We start from the raw sequence: 14,430 nt of genomic DNA, 5'->3' as shown, positions 1-14,430 counted from the left end.
GGACTCGCTAGCCTTATGTAGCATGCATAGCAGTCTTATGGCACTAGTCTCTAAAATCTGATAGTTCTCACATGTAACCTGATATGCTTAATGTAAAGATAAATGCAGCTTGTCCTTGCAGTTAGTGGGTGTGCTGCTATTCCAGTTCCACTTTTCCCTGTAAGGAAAACTTTCCCCAGTGTTTCAAGGCAGATACTAAGTTAACACGAGAACATCCACGGGGTCAGACCAAAGATCCCTGTGGCCCACTCTCTTGATTCTGACAGCGGCCAGTCAGTGAGAAAGTTGAAGATTGAGGTACAATGGACAATATCAGTTTTCCAGAATACCCACTCTGGTGCTTTGCAGTTCAGGGTCTTCTTGGGTTGGGACCTTTTGAAGGCACTTCATCTTACTAAGTCTTAGCTTAGCTCGTTTTTTCATTCCCCTAAAAATATTTTTTTTTTCTCGCCTGTGTTATGACTACATTCCTTGTAGTCTTAAACAAAATATATGATGGCATCATGTACTCAAGATTTATTTGTGTCTTGTGCAAGTGGAATCAAGCACATTCTGCTTTAATAGGTGCCTACATAGTGATTCTGTGGCGATGTAACCTCTCTTGTTTCCTTTTGCTTTAGGAATTCAGCTTAGGGGAGTGGAGTTGCCTCCAAGTAGTCCTAGAGCTTATAGACTCCAAACAACAAGAGAGGTACTGGTGCCCTCCCCTCTTGCATCGTGCTGCCATTGCCTTCCTGCATGCTCTGTGGCAGGACCGTCGAGATAGCGCCATGCTAGTTCTGAGGACAAAGTGAGTTGTTGTTTTCCTACAATGCCTTTTCCTTCCTTTTTCCAAAATGCTTTTTCCTTGGTTCATCAGACTTTTCAGGGACATGTGCATCTTAGTCTTTGTCCGCCCTGGTGAGGGTATGCAGTGTATGGGCTTTGAACTTAGTCTCTGGGGAAAGGTGAGAAGCCTGTATGTGCATGTTCAGAACCAAATATATTTAATTCTCTTTCTTTTGTACAAGGCTATATAAGCTTGTGTTTACCAAAGTATATTTTCTATGAAGTTATGAAAAGTCCAAGTGCTGCTAGGCATGTGGTGTTGTGGAGATAACTGATTTTGCTTCTGTATATATCTTTTAGGCCAAAGTTTTGGGAAAATTTAACCAATCCCCTCTTTGGGACTCTTCCTCCGCCTTCAGAATCGTCAGAGGTGAGTTACATCCAAACAAAATTAAGGTAGTTATGTACTTCTCAGAAAAGTGATATATATGGCTCTGCCCTCTGCTTGTAGTTTTCTAAAAGGAAGTCTGATCAAGTGGTTTAAACACAGGCAGGAGATTAAGTGAATGCTTTCTGGCTTTGCAGAGACTGTACAGCCATGAACTGTCTTTTGAAATTCTCTGCTCTTTATTCACCTATGAAACAAAAATAGATGTTACCTAGCATCTGTGGTAACACTCTTTGGCAGGTATGCTTTCTGTAGTGTACCTGTGATATACCTCATGTGCTGTTTGGCAAAAGAAACTCATCTTTTTCATAGGCATAGCTCAGGCTGACTAGTATTGCAGAGGAATAGGTAAGGGTCTTGTTACCATTCCCTTCTGTGGGAGTTTTCCCCTTCATTGTGAAAGTCCTGTGCTCTCACTCAGAGGGCCGCTTTGAACACAGCATTCTTTCCTTATTGTTACCGGTCCATAGTAAAATGACATAACTATTGCTGTCGTGGGAGAAACAAGTCTCCTGCAAAACTAGAGTATCAGTCACTGCAAGTGGATGGATAGAGATAAATCAGAATTCCACTCACCCTGCAGAACTAGGTGCTCAGATTTTGTGGGGTTTTTTTGTCTTTGTAGCTCAGTGTCTTGGATACCTGTGCCTTAATCATGAAAATCATCTGTTTGGAGATCTACTATGTTGTCAAGTGAGTCTTTGTTAGTCTCTCCTTCATCCCTATACTTTTTAATTATCTAAACTGTGTGTGTTAAATCTTGATAGACCATGCAGGCTTTGAGGGACAAAGTACATGTAATCCTGTGAAAATCTGGGAGGAACAGTGATTTAGAAACAAATCACAAATGCACATTGGAGGTTCTTGCAATCACTAATTGCAGAAAGAGGTGTTACAGTGCTTCTGCAGCCTGTAGGTGAGAGTGTTAGTATTTTCCTTGTACCCTGGAATGAGAATATACAGTATTTCTTAATACTAAATGTAACACCTACTATAGTGATTGCTGAACAACACTTTTGTAGTTTTCTCCCACTTGTTTTGTTTTGCTGGACATAACTGCCTTTTAGTGTTGAAAAGTCATGATTAACTAAAATCTCTGCTTAAAAAAAAAAAAAAATTATAGATTTTCTTCAGGGATCATGTTTTTCCTTCTCATTTGATGCAAAAAGTGGGATTCCCTGCACAGGTCTAGTATGTGGAATAACCTTCACTTGCAAGCTGTGTCCTTGGCTTTCCTACTTGAATCTCAGAAGAGGTATATTTTCTGACCAAAGAATAAATGAAGATAACTTCTCCTCTTGATTTGGTCAGGGGCTCACTGGATCAGTCCCTGAAAGACACGCTGAAGAATTTCTCCACCAAAAAGCGCTTTGCCTATTGGTCAGAATATGTGAAGTTACTGGCATACCACGTGGCAGAGACAGAGGGTAGCAGCTGTGCCTCCATGACAGAATATCAAATGCTGATCTCAGCCTGGCGGATGCTGCTGATAATCTCTACTAGCCATGTAAGAGCTACGTCTTATCTTTGATGATAATCTGAAATTAACATTTGGAAGAATGCAGTGTCAATTTCTCAGGGCCAGCTAAGCCATAATGAAGGATTCGCTGGTTTTTCTTTCAATTTTCTTGTATACGTGCTTACAACACAAGTTGGAGTGAGCATGGTACAAGAGGTTACAGTAGGTGGTGTTTTGCTGTTTGATCAAAATCAGCATATTGTCTGTCTGAGCAGAGGAGGGAGGTAGTAAATAATTTTTATAGCAATTATAAGTAATTGCGTAATCCTGAAGAGACTTTCTTGAATCAAGTGAGGCAGGGATGTACCATTAAGGAAATTAGTCATTGCCGACTTCTTGTCAACTGTTCATGTAATACTTCAGTGATTTCTGTAAAACTGCATCACTCAGCAGATATAAAATTTAGTGAATTCTTAAAGTAACAAATGAGAACAGTAGACTGAAATTAGACTGCTAAGAAGGTGCATTTTTTTTGTGCTTGATTGATCTCTGTCTTTGTGGATCTTAGGCGGATATAATGCATCTGACTGATTCTGCCGTTCATCAGCAATTGTTTCTGGATGTGCTAAATGGGACCAAGGTTTTGGTAGGTGCTGCTTCCTGTCAGTTCCTTAATTTCCCAGTTGCTCATCTTCTTTGTACTATGAGGAATTCTATTTCTGCAGCTGCTTGCCATAAGTTTTTTTAGATCTGTGAAACTGCACTGAAACAAAGTCTCTCTCCGTGAATTGATGAGCTTCCTACAAATCTTTATTTTGTATGTGTTATTCTTGTCATCACTGGCTGACCCTGCAGTGGGTCCTGACTGGTTCCCTCCATGCTGCTAGTTGCTGAAGAACAAACCTGGTCATTTGGTGGTGGTACATGGGCTGAGGATTTCTTAAGTGTGCTTACATATGACTATTGCAACTGTAACTATTGCAATATTTCTTCTTAGCTTCTAGTTCCCATGTCAGTATCCTGTCTGCAGCTGGGATCTATGCTATGTACCCTTCTTCTAATTCTGCTCAAACAGTGGAAGAGGTAGGTATTGTCCTGAATATAAAAACTTTTGAGATTATGTTTAAGTGTTTTGCTCTAACAAGATTCCCTTAGTGATTTGGGGAGGAAATTGAAGCCTTATCATAGAATTCTCTTGGGATGGCAAATGTCATGGCCACGGTTATTGCTGAAATATCTTGTGGCAAAGCATTAATAGTTTGGCTTCCTGCTTGCTGGTGAAAAGTGTATCAAAAAAACCTTTTATGATAGTCAGTCCTGCATTCTCACTGTACTGTGCAATGTCTGTTGTGAGATCCAGGTGGTGACTTAAACTTTACTTGGAAGAACTGTTTTTATTTGTATAGATCATATAAATTATGATCCACACAGCTCAGTCAAGCCAATATATTTATTGAGGGATCTTGTCTAATCTGAAGAGCTCTCCCTTTTTGTTGTCAGCGAGTTGGGTTCTGTGGATAAAATCATAAACTCCTTGACGCAGATTCTGGAGGGAGTACTACAGGCAGATCAGCAGATGATGGAGAAAACCAAAGCCAAAGTGTTCTCAGCTCTTATCACTGTGCTGCAAATGAAGGAGATGAAAGGTGAGGTGGTGTATGTACAAGTGTCAAGAGCAGGGCTGCCATGGCTGAATACACCCTAACACTCTAGTGTTTCCAAGATAAAAATGCGTGTGGTGTTAGTAGTAGTAAAGGATGCTGAATATAGTCACCAACCTGTGGGACTTCTCTACTTTTCTCTTTCTTGTTTAGGCTGGTTTTAGAAAGTGATGAGGTTTGTCATTCACAGTATTTGCATGTCTTCCCTTCTCTTGTCTTTCCCCAACAATAACCTCTGCATTGATCAGTTTGATAGAGACAAGATAGGGATCCCATGTGTTTTTGAAAATAGCTCAGCAGGTGTGGGAGGAACACCCCTGTAATGCCATCTCACAAAGTGATTGTAGAGCTTAGATTCTGACATGAATTTCTAGTTAGAGATAATGACCCAAACACAAGAAAGTCTTCTGAGGGTACTTTTTGTTACAAACCAGAGAAACTAGTCTGGTCATCATTCCTGTCACTTGTGGGGTATCTTATATTGCAGTAGCACTTGAAGACCCTCAATGGAATCTGGGCAGTATTTCTCTGTACCACACATACAAGGGCAACTGTGGTGTTGAGAATTATATCAGCTTACCTTTCTGTGTAGTCCTTGTCCCACTGCTTGGGCTCTGCAAGCCCATATATTTTGGGAAATAAATAGAAAGCGGACGCTTGGGTTGTTTTTAAGTGTTTTTCTTTGCTATTGAATTTGAGTTTCCAGTCATGCTGGTAAAAGGTGGTACAATTAATTATAATAGTTTTGATGAAAACGTAGTATTTATACAGACTCACAGAACATAGACTGCACCTGTTGGCCAGTATCAGCAGTCTGGCAAAATGGGTAGGAAATGCTGTATTGAGAAGTTACGGAATAATCTGTCCATAGCAGTGCTTGATTTGTGCCTTGAAATGTCATGAATTTATATGACTTCTTGGGAAAACTACATGTTTTTATTATCCATATGACTGTCTAATCCCTTATTATATCCTCCTAGACTTAATCATCTAATTTAGTCACAGTTCCTCACATTCTGTTTTGTAGGTTTTGAAATGAAAACAGAATAAATACTAACTCCAGAAAATGTGGCCCAGTGATGTTATCAGTTAAACTGGAAACCTAAGTACGAGGATTGTGTGTTAACTGGTGTCTGTTCTGTGTGTGTCACAGTGAACGAGATCCCACAGTACTCCCAGCTGGTGTTGAGTGTGTGTGAAACACTCCAAGATGAGGTCATTGCGCTCTTTGATCAGACTCGACACAGCCTGACCTCGGGAGATGCTGCAGATGACAAGGACAGCATGGAAACAGATGATGCCTCTCGAGTTAAACACAAGGACCAGCGAGATGGGGTAAAGGACCAGTTTGTCTGCTTTGCAGCCATTTTTTTTTCTCTAGACAAAAGTTCTATGTATATTTGGAACAGCTTTCCCTTGCAACCTGCTGCCTTCAAAGGAAGTTTCAGTCGTTTCTATTTCAGAGTTACTCCGTGTCTTTTTGGCACACATCAGTCTGGGAAATTGGCTGTTGCTGCCTCTCTTTCAGACCTGTCCTAAAAACATCGTCACAATTGCTAATACAGCCTGGAAGTGTGCAGAATATAGTGTGAGGGATACCAGGTGCCTTAATTTGTGATTCTGAGAATGATTGAACTTTAGGTTGTGTTAGTAACTGCTTACAAGATTTTCTCGGTATTCATGTCAAGTCTATACCTCATTCTCCTTTCCTTGTCACTGTAGGTGTGTGTTCTGGGTATGCATCTGGCTAAAGAGCTCTGTGAAGTTGATGAAGATGGAGACTACTGGCTACAGATTACTAGGAAAGTCCCTGTGCTTCCTACTATCTTTGCCGCGTTGGAGATCAGCCTGAGAGTTAAACAAAACCTTCACTTCACAGAGGCCTCGTTACATTTACTGCTGACCTTAGCAAGGACTCAACAGGTGAGAGATGCAGAGAAATGGGAGCATATAACTATACATTTTTAATAGGAACTGTATATCTCATTATTCTGTGTGATGCAGCTGAACAATGATCTGTAGATAAAGGGTTTTTTTTAGAGGCTGGCAAGCAGTAGGTCCTGTTGTGCGCCTGCTTAGTTTGCCTTGTTCTTCTCGATAATGAGATGTCTCAGATGGAAGAGCTGAGCCAGCCAGAGCAGACCTGTAATTTAGAGCAGGCGCTTTCACTGAATGTATTCTTCTGCAATGCAAATTAACACCCCGTAGTTAAAACATCATTAAGTGTTGGAATCTACTTTCTCATTAGTTGCAATAAACCGTTATTTATCTATTACAAATGCAACTTGTGTGGGGCTTTAGGCCACACAAAGGTCGTTCCAAAGCCAGCCCTTTTCAAAGATTATGTATGTACAAAGCCAGGTGATATCAACATGGAATTCAAAGTACAGTTATGCGCGTTAGATTTTACTTCAAGAGCAGTGTTGCTTTTCTTGCTATTGATTTTTTAACAACATAGATGTGTGTGTAGATGAAAGTTCTCTAAAAGGGTGGTGACAGTGCAAAGGACAGAAGTATCTAATGCAAAGTAAGTTTATTTAGTCTCAGAGAGGGGAGACACGTAGATTTTAAGAGTAGTTTGTTCTGTGTCTTGTAGGGAGCAGCAGCAGTGGCTGGAGCTGGTGTCACACAGAGCGTCTGCCTGCCCCTCTTGAGTGTGTACCAGCTCAGCAGTAATGGAGCCATTCAGGTGGGTGCTGATTCCTTTTGGATGGTGTGAAGGGTTTATGGCATGTGCCACACTGGGCAGCAGTGTAAATGAGTAATATCTTTTTGTATCTGATCTGTTCAGACATCTGCTTCATCTCGAAAGTCATTGGATGCCCCCTCTTGGCCTGGGGTCTATCGTCTCTCCATGTCACTGATGGAGCGCCTTCTTAAAACACTTAGATACAACTTCCTGACAGAAGCACTGGACTTTGTTGGTGTCCATCAAGAGAGGATTCTGCAGGTAGGTCTCACATATTTCCTCTGTGATGGTTCTTTTGGCTTCTGTGTTGGAATAGCAGTGGAAACATGTCAGAAAGTGCAGGAGCATTGAAAAGAGGCTCCTGCCTCAAAGGTTTACAGTAGAAATAATTCAATAGTGGGAAGAGGAGGACAGAATATTCAAGCCATGCAGTCAGGCAGTGGTGATTGTTATGATACTTGTTAGAGCTGGGCAGTCACCATCTGTTCATCCTGGTCTCTCTTGGGGTTATAACATTGCTGCAGTTGTTTAATATGCCGACTCAACACAGTAGCAGAAGTGACAGCTTGATGGGAACTCACTTTGTCGCTGTCTGCTCTTGAAAGAAAAGTATGAGAGCTGTTCTTGGAGGTGGCTTCAGCTCAGCCTTGCTCACGTAATGGAAATGCTGTGGTCAGGGTTCAATCACCATTTGGGTCAGCAAGCTCTCATGTCCTGCAATACTGAAATACCTGTGCTGGCTGGATTGTGTCAGTGCAGATGTGCTGAAGAGTCCTGTTTGTACATAGGTACTGAATTACCTGCTTATACGCATGCTGCCTAGACAAATAGCTGGCTTCATATCGCAGCACAGTTTGTGAAATGGATTGACCTCTGACTAAGAATGTAAAGTTCTCTGAGTCTGAGCCATGTGCTGTGCGACTGCATTCATGAATGCATTTTTGTCCCTAAGGGCAGATCCTCTGTGTTTTCAGCTTTTTCTTCTAGAGAAAGGAATGGACTTTCTGTGATTTAACTGTACTCACCCTAATTTACTTCTCTCTCCTTTCCAGTGCCTGAATGCAGTACGAACAGTACAGAGCTTGCCCTGTCTGGAGGAGGCCGATCACACTGTTGGCTTCATTCTTCAGCTCTCAAATTTCACAAAGGAGTGGCATTTCCACCTGCCACAGCTTATGAGGGACATGCAGGTAGGAATTGGGAGACTGCTGTGGATAATACAGCAGGGATTTGCACGTGTTAAGAGAAAACAGCACTATGTCACCTTTTTATTGCTGCTCTTTTAATAGGAATTATTGCTGAGGTCATTTAAATATCTGTTCTGTCAGTACCTTGTCTGAATTGAGTGAGGAAAGATAATTGTTGGGGGCAGACAGATGGTGGCTTGGATGAACGACTTGGGGAATTCAGAGTCTTAATCTCAGTTCTCAGTGCTGAGTGACTCGGAGAAAATATTGGGAAATCAAGACACTGCATTGGTCCCTTATGATCATGGTGTTCTGTTTAACTGAATTTTCTAGCTTCTGCCAGTGGTAGTGAATAGATGGGGTTTGAGCTTTTAAGAGATTCCTCCCTCACCTTATTTATTTCAGGTGAATCTGTGTTACCTGTGTCAGGCCTGTACGTCCCTCCTGCACAGCCGCAAAATGCTCCAGCACTACCTGCAGGTGAGGATGGGGACCCTAAACCAAACTGTAAGTGAGGAGTGTTGCATGCCTGTGCTCCCTGTTAAAAGGCAAATATTATTCAATATCCACGTTCTTGGATATCGAATTGATTGTCAGTAACCCTAGTGGTGATTATTGACAATCATCAATAGCATTTGCATTTCTCCACAGCAATGAAAAAACTGCAGAGCAGTCTGGACTTGAAAAACTCTGGACTGTGCAAAGCCAGTCCTAAAGAAACAGCAGCCTGGGTTGGAATGGTGCTGTTATCATTTTATAGCTGCCTACACTGCAGCAAGAAGGCTGCATTGCCATTAATTAAGCCACTGTTGACCTGGTGTCCTTGATCTGATTTCATTTGTTTAAGAGAGGTAGCTCTTGTTCTTGGGGAATCCTTAGATTCGTGAGGTGGAGAGGATGCATTGGTACCGATGTGTTAATTCAGCATGGCTCAGGCTTGGTGTGTTGATTAGAAATTCTTTTTCCGGAATGTGGAATCTCAATAGCCTCTGCAGCTGCCTCCCTGCAATGCAGTGCCTCCAGTGATGCGCACTAAGTGTAGATGCTCGTGCTTCTAGCAGGTGGCAGACTTTGGGTGCTTAATTTCCTCTTTCCTTTTTTTGTTCATAGCTTTTTTTTTTCCTGAAAGTAGTGCAAAATAATCATACCTGTATTCAAGACTTTTTTTTTTCTTTGTCCACAGACAAAAAATGGTGATTCCCTTCCATCAAGTGTGACTCCACGAGTGCAGCGTAATCCCCAACCCTCCTCCAAACATCCCACCCCTGAGTCAGAGGCAGCAGAGCAGAAAGCACTGTTTACAGTGCAGTACAGCCTCTTGAAAATCCTCAGCAAAACTCTTGCTGCCCTGCGCCATTTCACCCCTGATGTCTGCCAGATCCTCCTTGATCAGGTAGAGAAAGAGGAGAGATGCTGCTCCCTGAAGGGGGGAGTTTCCAGCATCCCGAGTGATGTTCTGGGTCTATGTAGAAGCACAGCCTGCCCTGCCCGAGACCCCACCGTGCATCTGGCTGTTGCTCTGCTGCACAAAGCAGGAAGGCAGGACACAGAGAATTCCCCTGAGGAACTGGGCATGATCAGTGTGAAGGGAAGGCTTGGCTGAGCTTTTGTGTGCTCTGTACAACCGTGTGTACGTGTAACCTTACTGGGGCAGGCTAATAACCCAGCTGGGTTTGTATCCTCAGTATGTCACTCTTCAGAAAAGACATCCTCTTGTTATCCTCCTGTGTCGGTGTGACCTGGTGGCTGGTCTCCCAGTTCAGAAAAGGAAGGGTTAATCCTTGATTCTGTTCGTGTCCTGCTGCTAGCTTTTGTATAGATAACTTAGATAACTTCCTTGTCCTGTGCTTCTAGGGGCACGGGCCTGGGTGTTTGAAAACAATCTGGAAACAGCCGTTACTTCAGCTTGCCACTTGGTGGCAAACTGTACAGCGTGGGGGTTGGAGAAGGTTCATTCATGTGAGGAAAACCATGTAGTCTGATTGTGCAGTACTGCTCAGAATGCTCTCTACTGCTCCATCTCTATATTGAGATTTGGGAAATTATCTCAATGCTTCTAGTTCTCCATACAGAAATTTTGACAAAGGGACTATTCCTGTTACTATGACAGTAGCATACGTATGGCTGCAGTGGTCCCTGACTCGTCTTTCTGTTTCTCCACAGTCGCTGGACCTTGCGGAATACAACGTGCTTTTTGTTTTGAGTTTCGCCACACCAGCCTTTGATTCAGATGTCGCACCTTGCTTTGGGACCCTCCTTGCCACAGTCAACGTGGCCCTTAACATGCTGGGAGAGGTACTAGCCATTTCTCTGTCTGGGAGAGCACAGCAGTTGCAGTGATCTCAGAGCACTCATTCGACTGATACTTTGAAGAGTAGGAGTATTTCTTCTTTTGTATCTCCTGTCTCTGATGCCTGTCTTTTTTTCCCTCCAAGCTGGACAAGAAGAAGGAACCTTTCCCTCAGGCTGCAGGGCTGAATATGCAAGAGGGAACCAAAACCCTCAAGTAAGTTTCTAGCTGTTTGATTTAGTGGTGGCTAAGGAGCAGAACGTAATGCTCCTCAGATCAGAACTGAGGCTTAGACACATTGGTGTAGCGTCAGAGCTGCTCACTCTGAACCCAAGGAGTTCAGATAGCCCGACAGAAGCTCTCCAAAGCAAGCACGGGTTCTTTTGGGGAGGGTGTGTGAAGCCATCCCGTGCTAAGGTGCAGTGTAGAGAGTTGTTTGATAGTTATTTATGAGTGCATTTAAGTCAGACTTCCCTGATGGCCAATGGGAGTTCCTGCTCTGCAGACCATAGCTTTTGGCCATCACTGCTTGAGCAGAATGTGAACAGTGTTGCCTCATATGTACCCCGTGCGTGAAGTTTTTCTAGGAGTATTTGACCTTGAAAGTAGAATGTGCTGCCTTTTTTGGCTCCTGCTGACACGCGTTTCTTTGCACAGGTCTCTGCTCATGTTTACAATGGAAAACTGCTTCTACCTGCTCATCTCCCAGGCTGTTCGGTACTTGAGAGACCCAGCTGTGCACCCCCGTGATAAGCAGCGGATGAAACAGGAGCTCAGCTCTGAGCTGGTAAGCAGCTTGTACCATCCTTCCTCGCTCTTCACTGCAAATGTGTCTTGTGGGAGAAGGTCATTTGTCTTTGGCTGCCCAGTAGAGCCCATTCCGCAGCATGAGTCAGCAGCCTCAGGGATCTTGGGCTGCACGTACTGGTGCCTGTTCCTCTGCCACCGGCACCTCGTTTGGGGAGGGAGAGGGGCACGTGTTTGAAAGAAGCTAACTTGTTACACGCTTCTAATTTCAGAGTACTCTGCTCTCCAGCCTGTCTCGTTACTTCCGCCGCGGTGGTCCCTCTTCACCTGCCAGCGGGGTTCTTCCCTCTCCCCAAGGAAAGTCTGCCTCCAAGCTGGGTCCTGAGGGGCAGGAGCCTTTGTTTCAGCTCGTGCAGGCCTTTGTCCGGCACGTGCAGAGATAGATCCTGTCCTGCCCCTGCCTCCCTTTTCAGGACTTGCAGCAGAACGATTCATGTCCACCACAGAAGGCATCACCTTTGGCAGAGCTCGTAACAAGGACTGGGAAAGGGGGGGAGGCCTGGTGTGGGCAGTGCTGTAAACTGAGCTGTAACATCAGCAGCGAGATCCCGTTGAACTCCTGCAACCCAGTAGCAGAGTGAATGTAAGGAAAGCCGCGCGCGGCTCTTCAGTGACCAGCCCACGTGCACAGCCTGCCCGCTCCACCCGCTAGAGCATCCTGGCAGGGTACAAGTGCTGAACTGTCAAAACCTTTATTTTTATAGCTTGTACCTCAGCCGGGGAAGCTGTGGCTGGATGGAGAGAGGAGACAAACTTTCCGCTGGGCATTAACTCTGCTCTTAACACAAGGTGCAATCTGCCTCTCCCTCGCAGTCAGAGTCCAGTTAAGGCCCAACCAAGGGATCAGCCAGCAATTCAGAGACCATCTTTCTACTGCTATTTTTGTATTGAATGGTTCCAGGCGAGACGGTGTATGTGTGCTCACGCCTTCCCTTCACCCTGCAGTCTGTGTGTTGTGTGTGTTTCTGAAGAGCAAGGCCTCACTCAAGGTTTTTAAGGCAAAATTCCATTGCTCCAGTCTTGCAGTTTTTTGTAACTGTGCCCTATTTATACTGATATTAAAACCTTTATAGACAGCAGCTGGGTTCATGGGTTTGTATTGGGTGTAGCAGCACCAATTCTGCGTCTTCTGTGTAGTAGTTCTGCTGCATCAACTGGGCTGAAGTCGCAGCTAACAGCGATGAGAGCTGTGGCTTGTGAGTGATGATCCAGATACTGTTTGAAGCGATTATAATCAAAAGTTGATTCCCTCGGCTTTCCCACACCCACTCCCTTTCTTTTACTCTCATGTTGGGGAACTCGTAGGAGGTTTTAAACGAGCATCACTATAAAGTACTCCTCAGGAATGATTCTCCTGCACACCGCGGCATGGACTATGCGCACGGATTGCACTGCGCACAGGTGCAAGCTGCTACTCTGCCTCTTGCAGCAGCAGGGGAGGGCGCAGGCTCCAGCTTGAAGACAGACACGGTGAAGTTGCGTTGTGCTGTTGTAGCTCTCTCAAGTAGATCAACAAACGCTTTAAAGTTCGAAGGCTCAGTGTGTGATGGAGACACTAAGAGAAGGTCAGTGATTATTGCTTAAAATGAAGCCTGAAATCTAGACAGACTTTTCTAAGGTAATAAATCAAATTTCAGTGTAGCTGTGAGCTAGTAACCTACCAATTCTTCCCTAAAGAGACACTTGATTGCTTTACCAGTCAGAACCTTTTTAATCATTATGTTTTTAAGAGACTAGAGTGAGAAAATTATATTATGTTGCTTTGAGGTTGGTTTTTTTTTTTTTAATCCTTGTAAGCTTAAGTGATGGTGATTTTCTAGCACACTTTTTTGGATCTAGTTTTACTTGCCCTGGAGGCTTTGGAGAGATTTGAACTAACTGGCTGGAGCAAAGTGCTCTTAAAGTAGAAGGGAGAGGGGCCTGGTGACCTGCCAAAAGCTCAGGTGAGCTGCTCTGGCAGCGAGGGAGGTGGTGTGACAGTCCCAAGCCTGACGGGTTTCAGATGGAGCTGCCTGTAGCTGTTAACACTCTCTGCCATGGGGAACCATGAGTACGAGCATGGAGAGGTGAAGAACTGCAGAGAAGATAGCAAATTGGTGACGGGTAGCTATGGGGAGTGGAAGTGAAGCCGGAATTCAGTACATCTAAACAAGTTCAGTAGTGCTTAGGGCTGTTACTTGATAGCTCCTGTCAGTGTCTTTCCTTTTGTTACAGCTTTTGAAGTGACACGCAGTGTGCTAATCACTTCATTAGTGTTCAACGAGAATGGATAGAATGAGAGTTTAGGGAGAAGTAATACATTCCTTTAGATATTTAGGTATCTTTTAGATATTACAGTGGATGCTGTTGGTCACACCCGTGTTCTAGAGCCGTACATTCCCTTCAGACAGCAGCAGTTCAGCCCTGAAGGGTACCTTTACCCGCCCCTCAGCCACAGAGGGGCATGGAACAGCCTTCAGCCAAGGGTGGCTCACCGTGACATCTGCAAAAAAGCAGCACGAGTGTAATCGTTCTGTAGAAAGCTAGTTAGAAGTAGCACCAGATTTTCTATGTGCCTTTTTCTAATGCGGAGGGAAGGGAGCGCTGCTGCCAGGAACAGACCTCCTCCTGGCTGTCCTGAGGGAAGAGACACCATTTTCTGCATCATTAAGTTGCTGCTGTTTTTGCTCAAGCTGTTCTTCCCCTTTCTTCATTGTGCCAGGGAGAGGAATAACAGGGAAACGGGGATACCACTGGCCTGAGGGAAAGGTATACATAGTGGAAGGTGGAAGGGAAACAGGCAGGGGTAAATCTACAAAAGGTGGTAGTGGTAGTCGTTGCAATTGTAAAACTAACTAAAACAGTAGAATTATGTGACTTCCCCATTCCCTTTCATTTGAGTTTAACTAGAAAAACTGAGCACTATTGCTACACTACAGAGCATTTCAACAGCTGCTTTTCCCAGGAGTTCTTTCCAAGCTGTCTGCTAGGGACAAGGCTCTAGGATTTTAAATTAGCAGCAGATCTAGTTTCCATAACAACAAAAAAAGTCTGTTAGATCTAGAATAGCATTTCCAGTCTCTCAGCAGCTAAAGTCATCTCGCTGCTCTATTTCTGCATCAGGTTAAGGAGGAGCTGTTGT

At 44.0% G+C, this 14,430-nt stretch overlaps 1 protein-coding gene across 1 annotated transcript in view; it reads left to right on the top strand.

The window, feature by feature from the left end:
* NUP188 (nucleoporin 188kDa) overlaps nt 1-12,388 on the top strand; it is a 29,401-nt gene extending 17,013 nt beyond the window's left edge. The window contains exons 27-44 of the mRNA XM_009888016.1: nt 621-790; nt 1,129-1,198; nt 1,842-1,909; nt 2,528-2,723; nt 3,244-3,321; nt 3,673-3,758; nt 4,176-4,321; nt 5,490-5,671; nt 6,059-6,259; nt 6,933-7,025; nt 7,128-7,286; nt 8,078-8,215; nt 8,618-8,692; nt 9,396-9,605; nt 10,376-10,507; nt 10,648-10,718; nt 11,160-11,289; nt 11,522-12,388. Of these exons, the coding sequence (XP_009886318.1) occupies nt 621-790; nt 1,129-1,198; nt 1,842-1,909; nt 2,528-2,723; nt 3,244-3,321; nt 3,673-3,758; nt 4,176-4,321; nt 5,490-5,671; nt 6,059-6,259; nt 6,933-7,025; nt 7,128-7,286; nt 8,078-8,215; nt 8,618-8,692; nt 9,396-9,605; nt 10,376-10,507; nt 10,648-10,718; nt 11,160-11,289; nt 11,522-11,692 (2,376 nt within the window). The 3' untranslated portion in view covers nt 11,693-12,388. The remainder of the gene's footprint in view (nt 1-620; nt 791-1,128; nt 1,199-1,841; nt 1,910-2,527; nt 2,724-3,243; nt 3,322-3,672; nt 3,759-4,175; nt 4,322-5,489; nt 5,672-6,058; nt 6,260-6,932; nt 7,026-7,127; nt 7,287-8,077; nt 8,216-8,617; nt 8,693-9,395; nt 9,606-10,375; nt 10,508-10,647; nt 10,719-11,159; nt 11,290-11,521) is intronic.
* The last annotated feature ends 2,042 nt before the right edge of the window (nt 12,389-14,430 follow it).

The sequence above is a fragment of the Charadrius vociferus genome, unplaced genomic scaffold (assembly GCF_000708025.1).
Source record: "Charadrius vociferus isolate BGI_N301 unplaced genomic scaffold, ASM70802v2 scaffold56, whole genome shotgun sequence".
Lineage (NCBI taxonomy): Eukaryota > Metazoa > Chordata > Aves > Charadriiformes > Charadriidae > Charadrius > Charadrius vociferus.
Note: the sequence above shows the minus strand (reverse complement) of the source record. Positions and strands in the feature narration are given on the sequence as shown.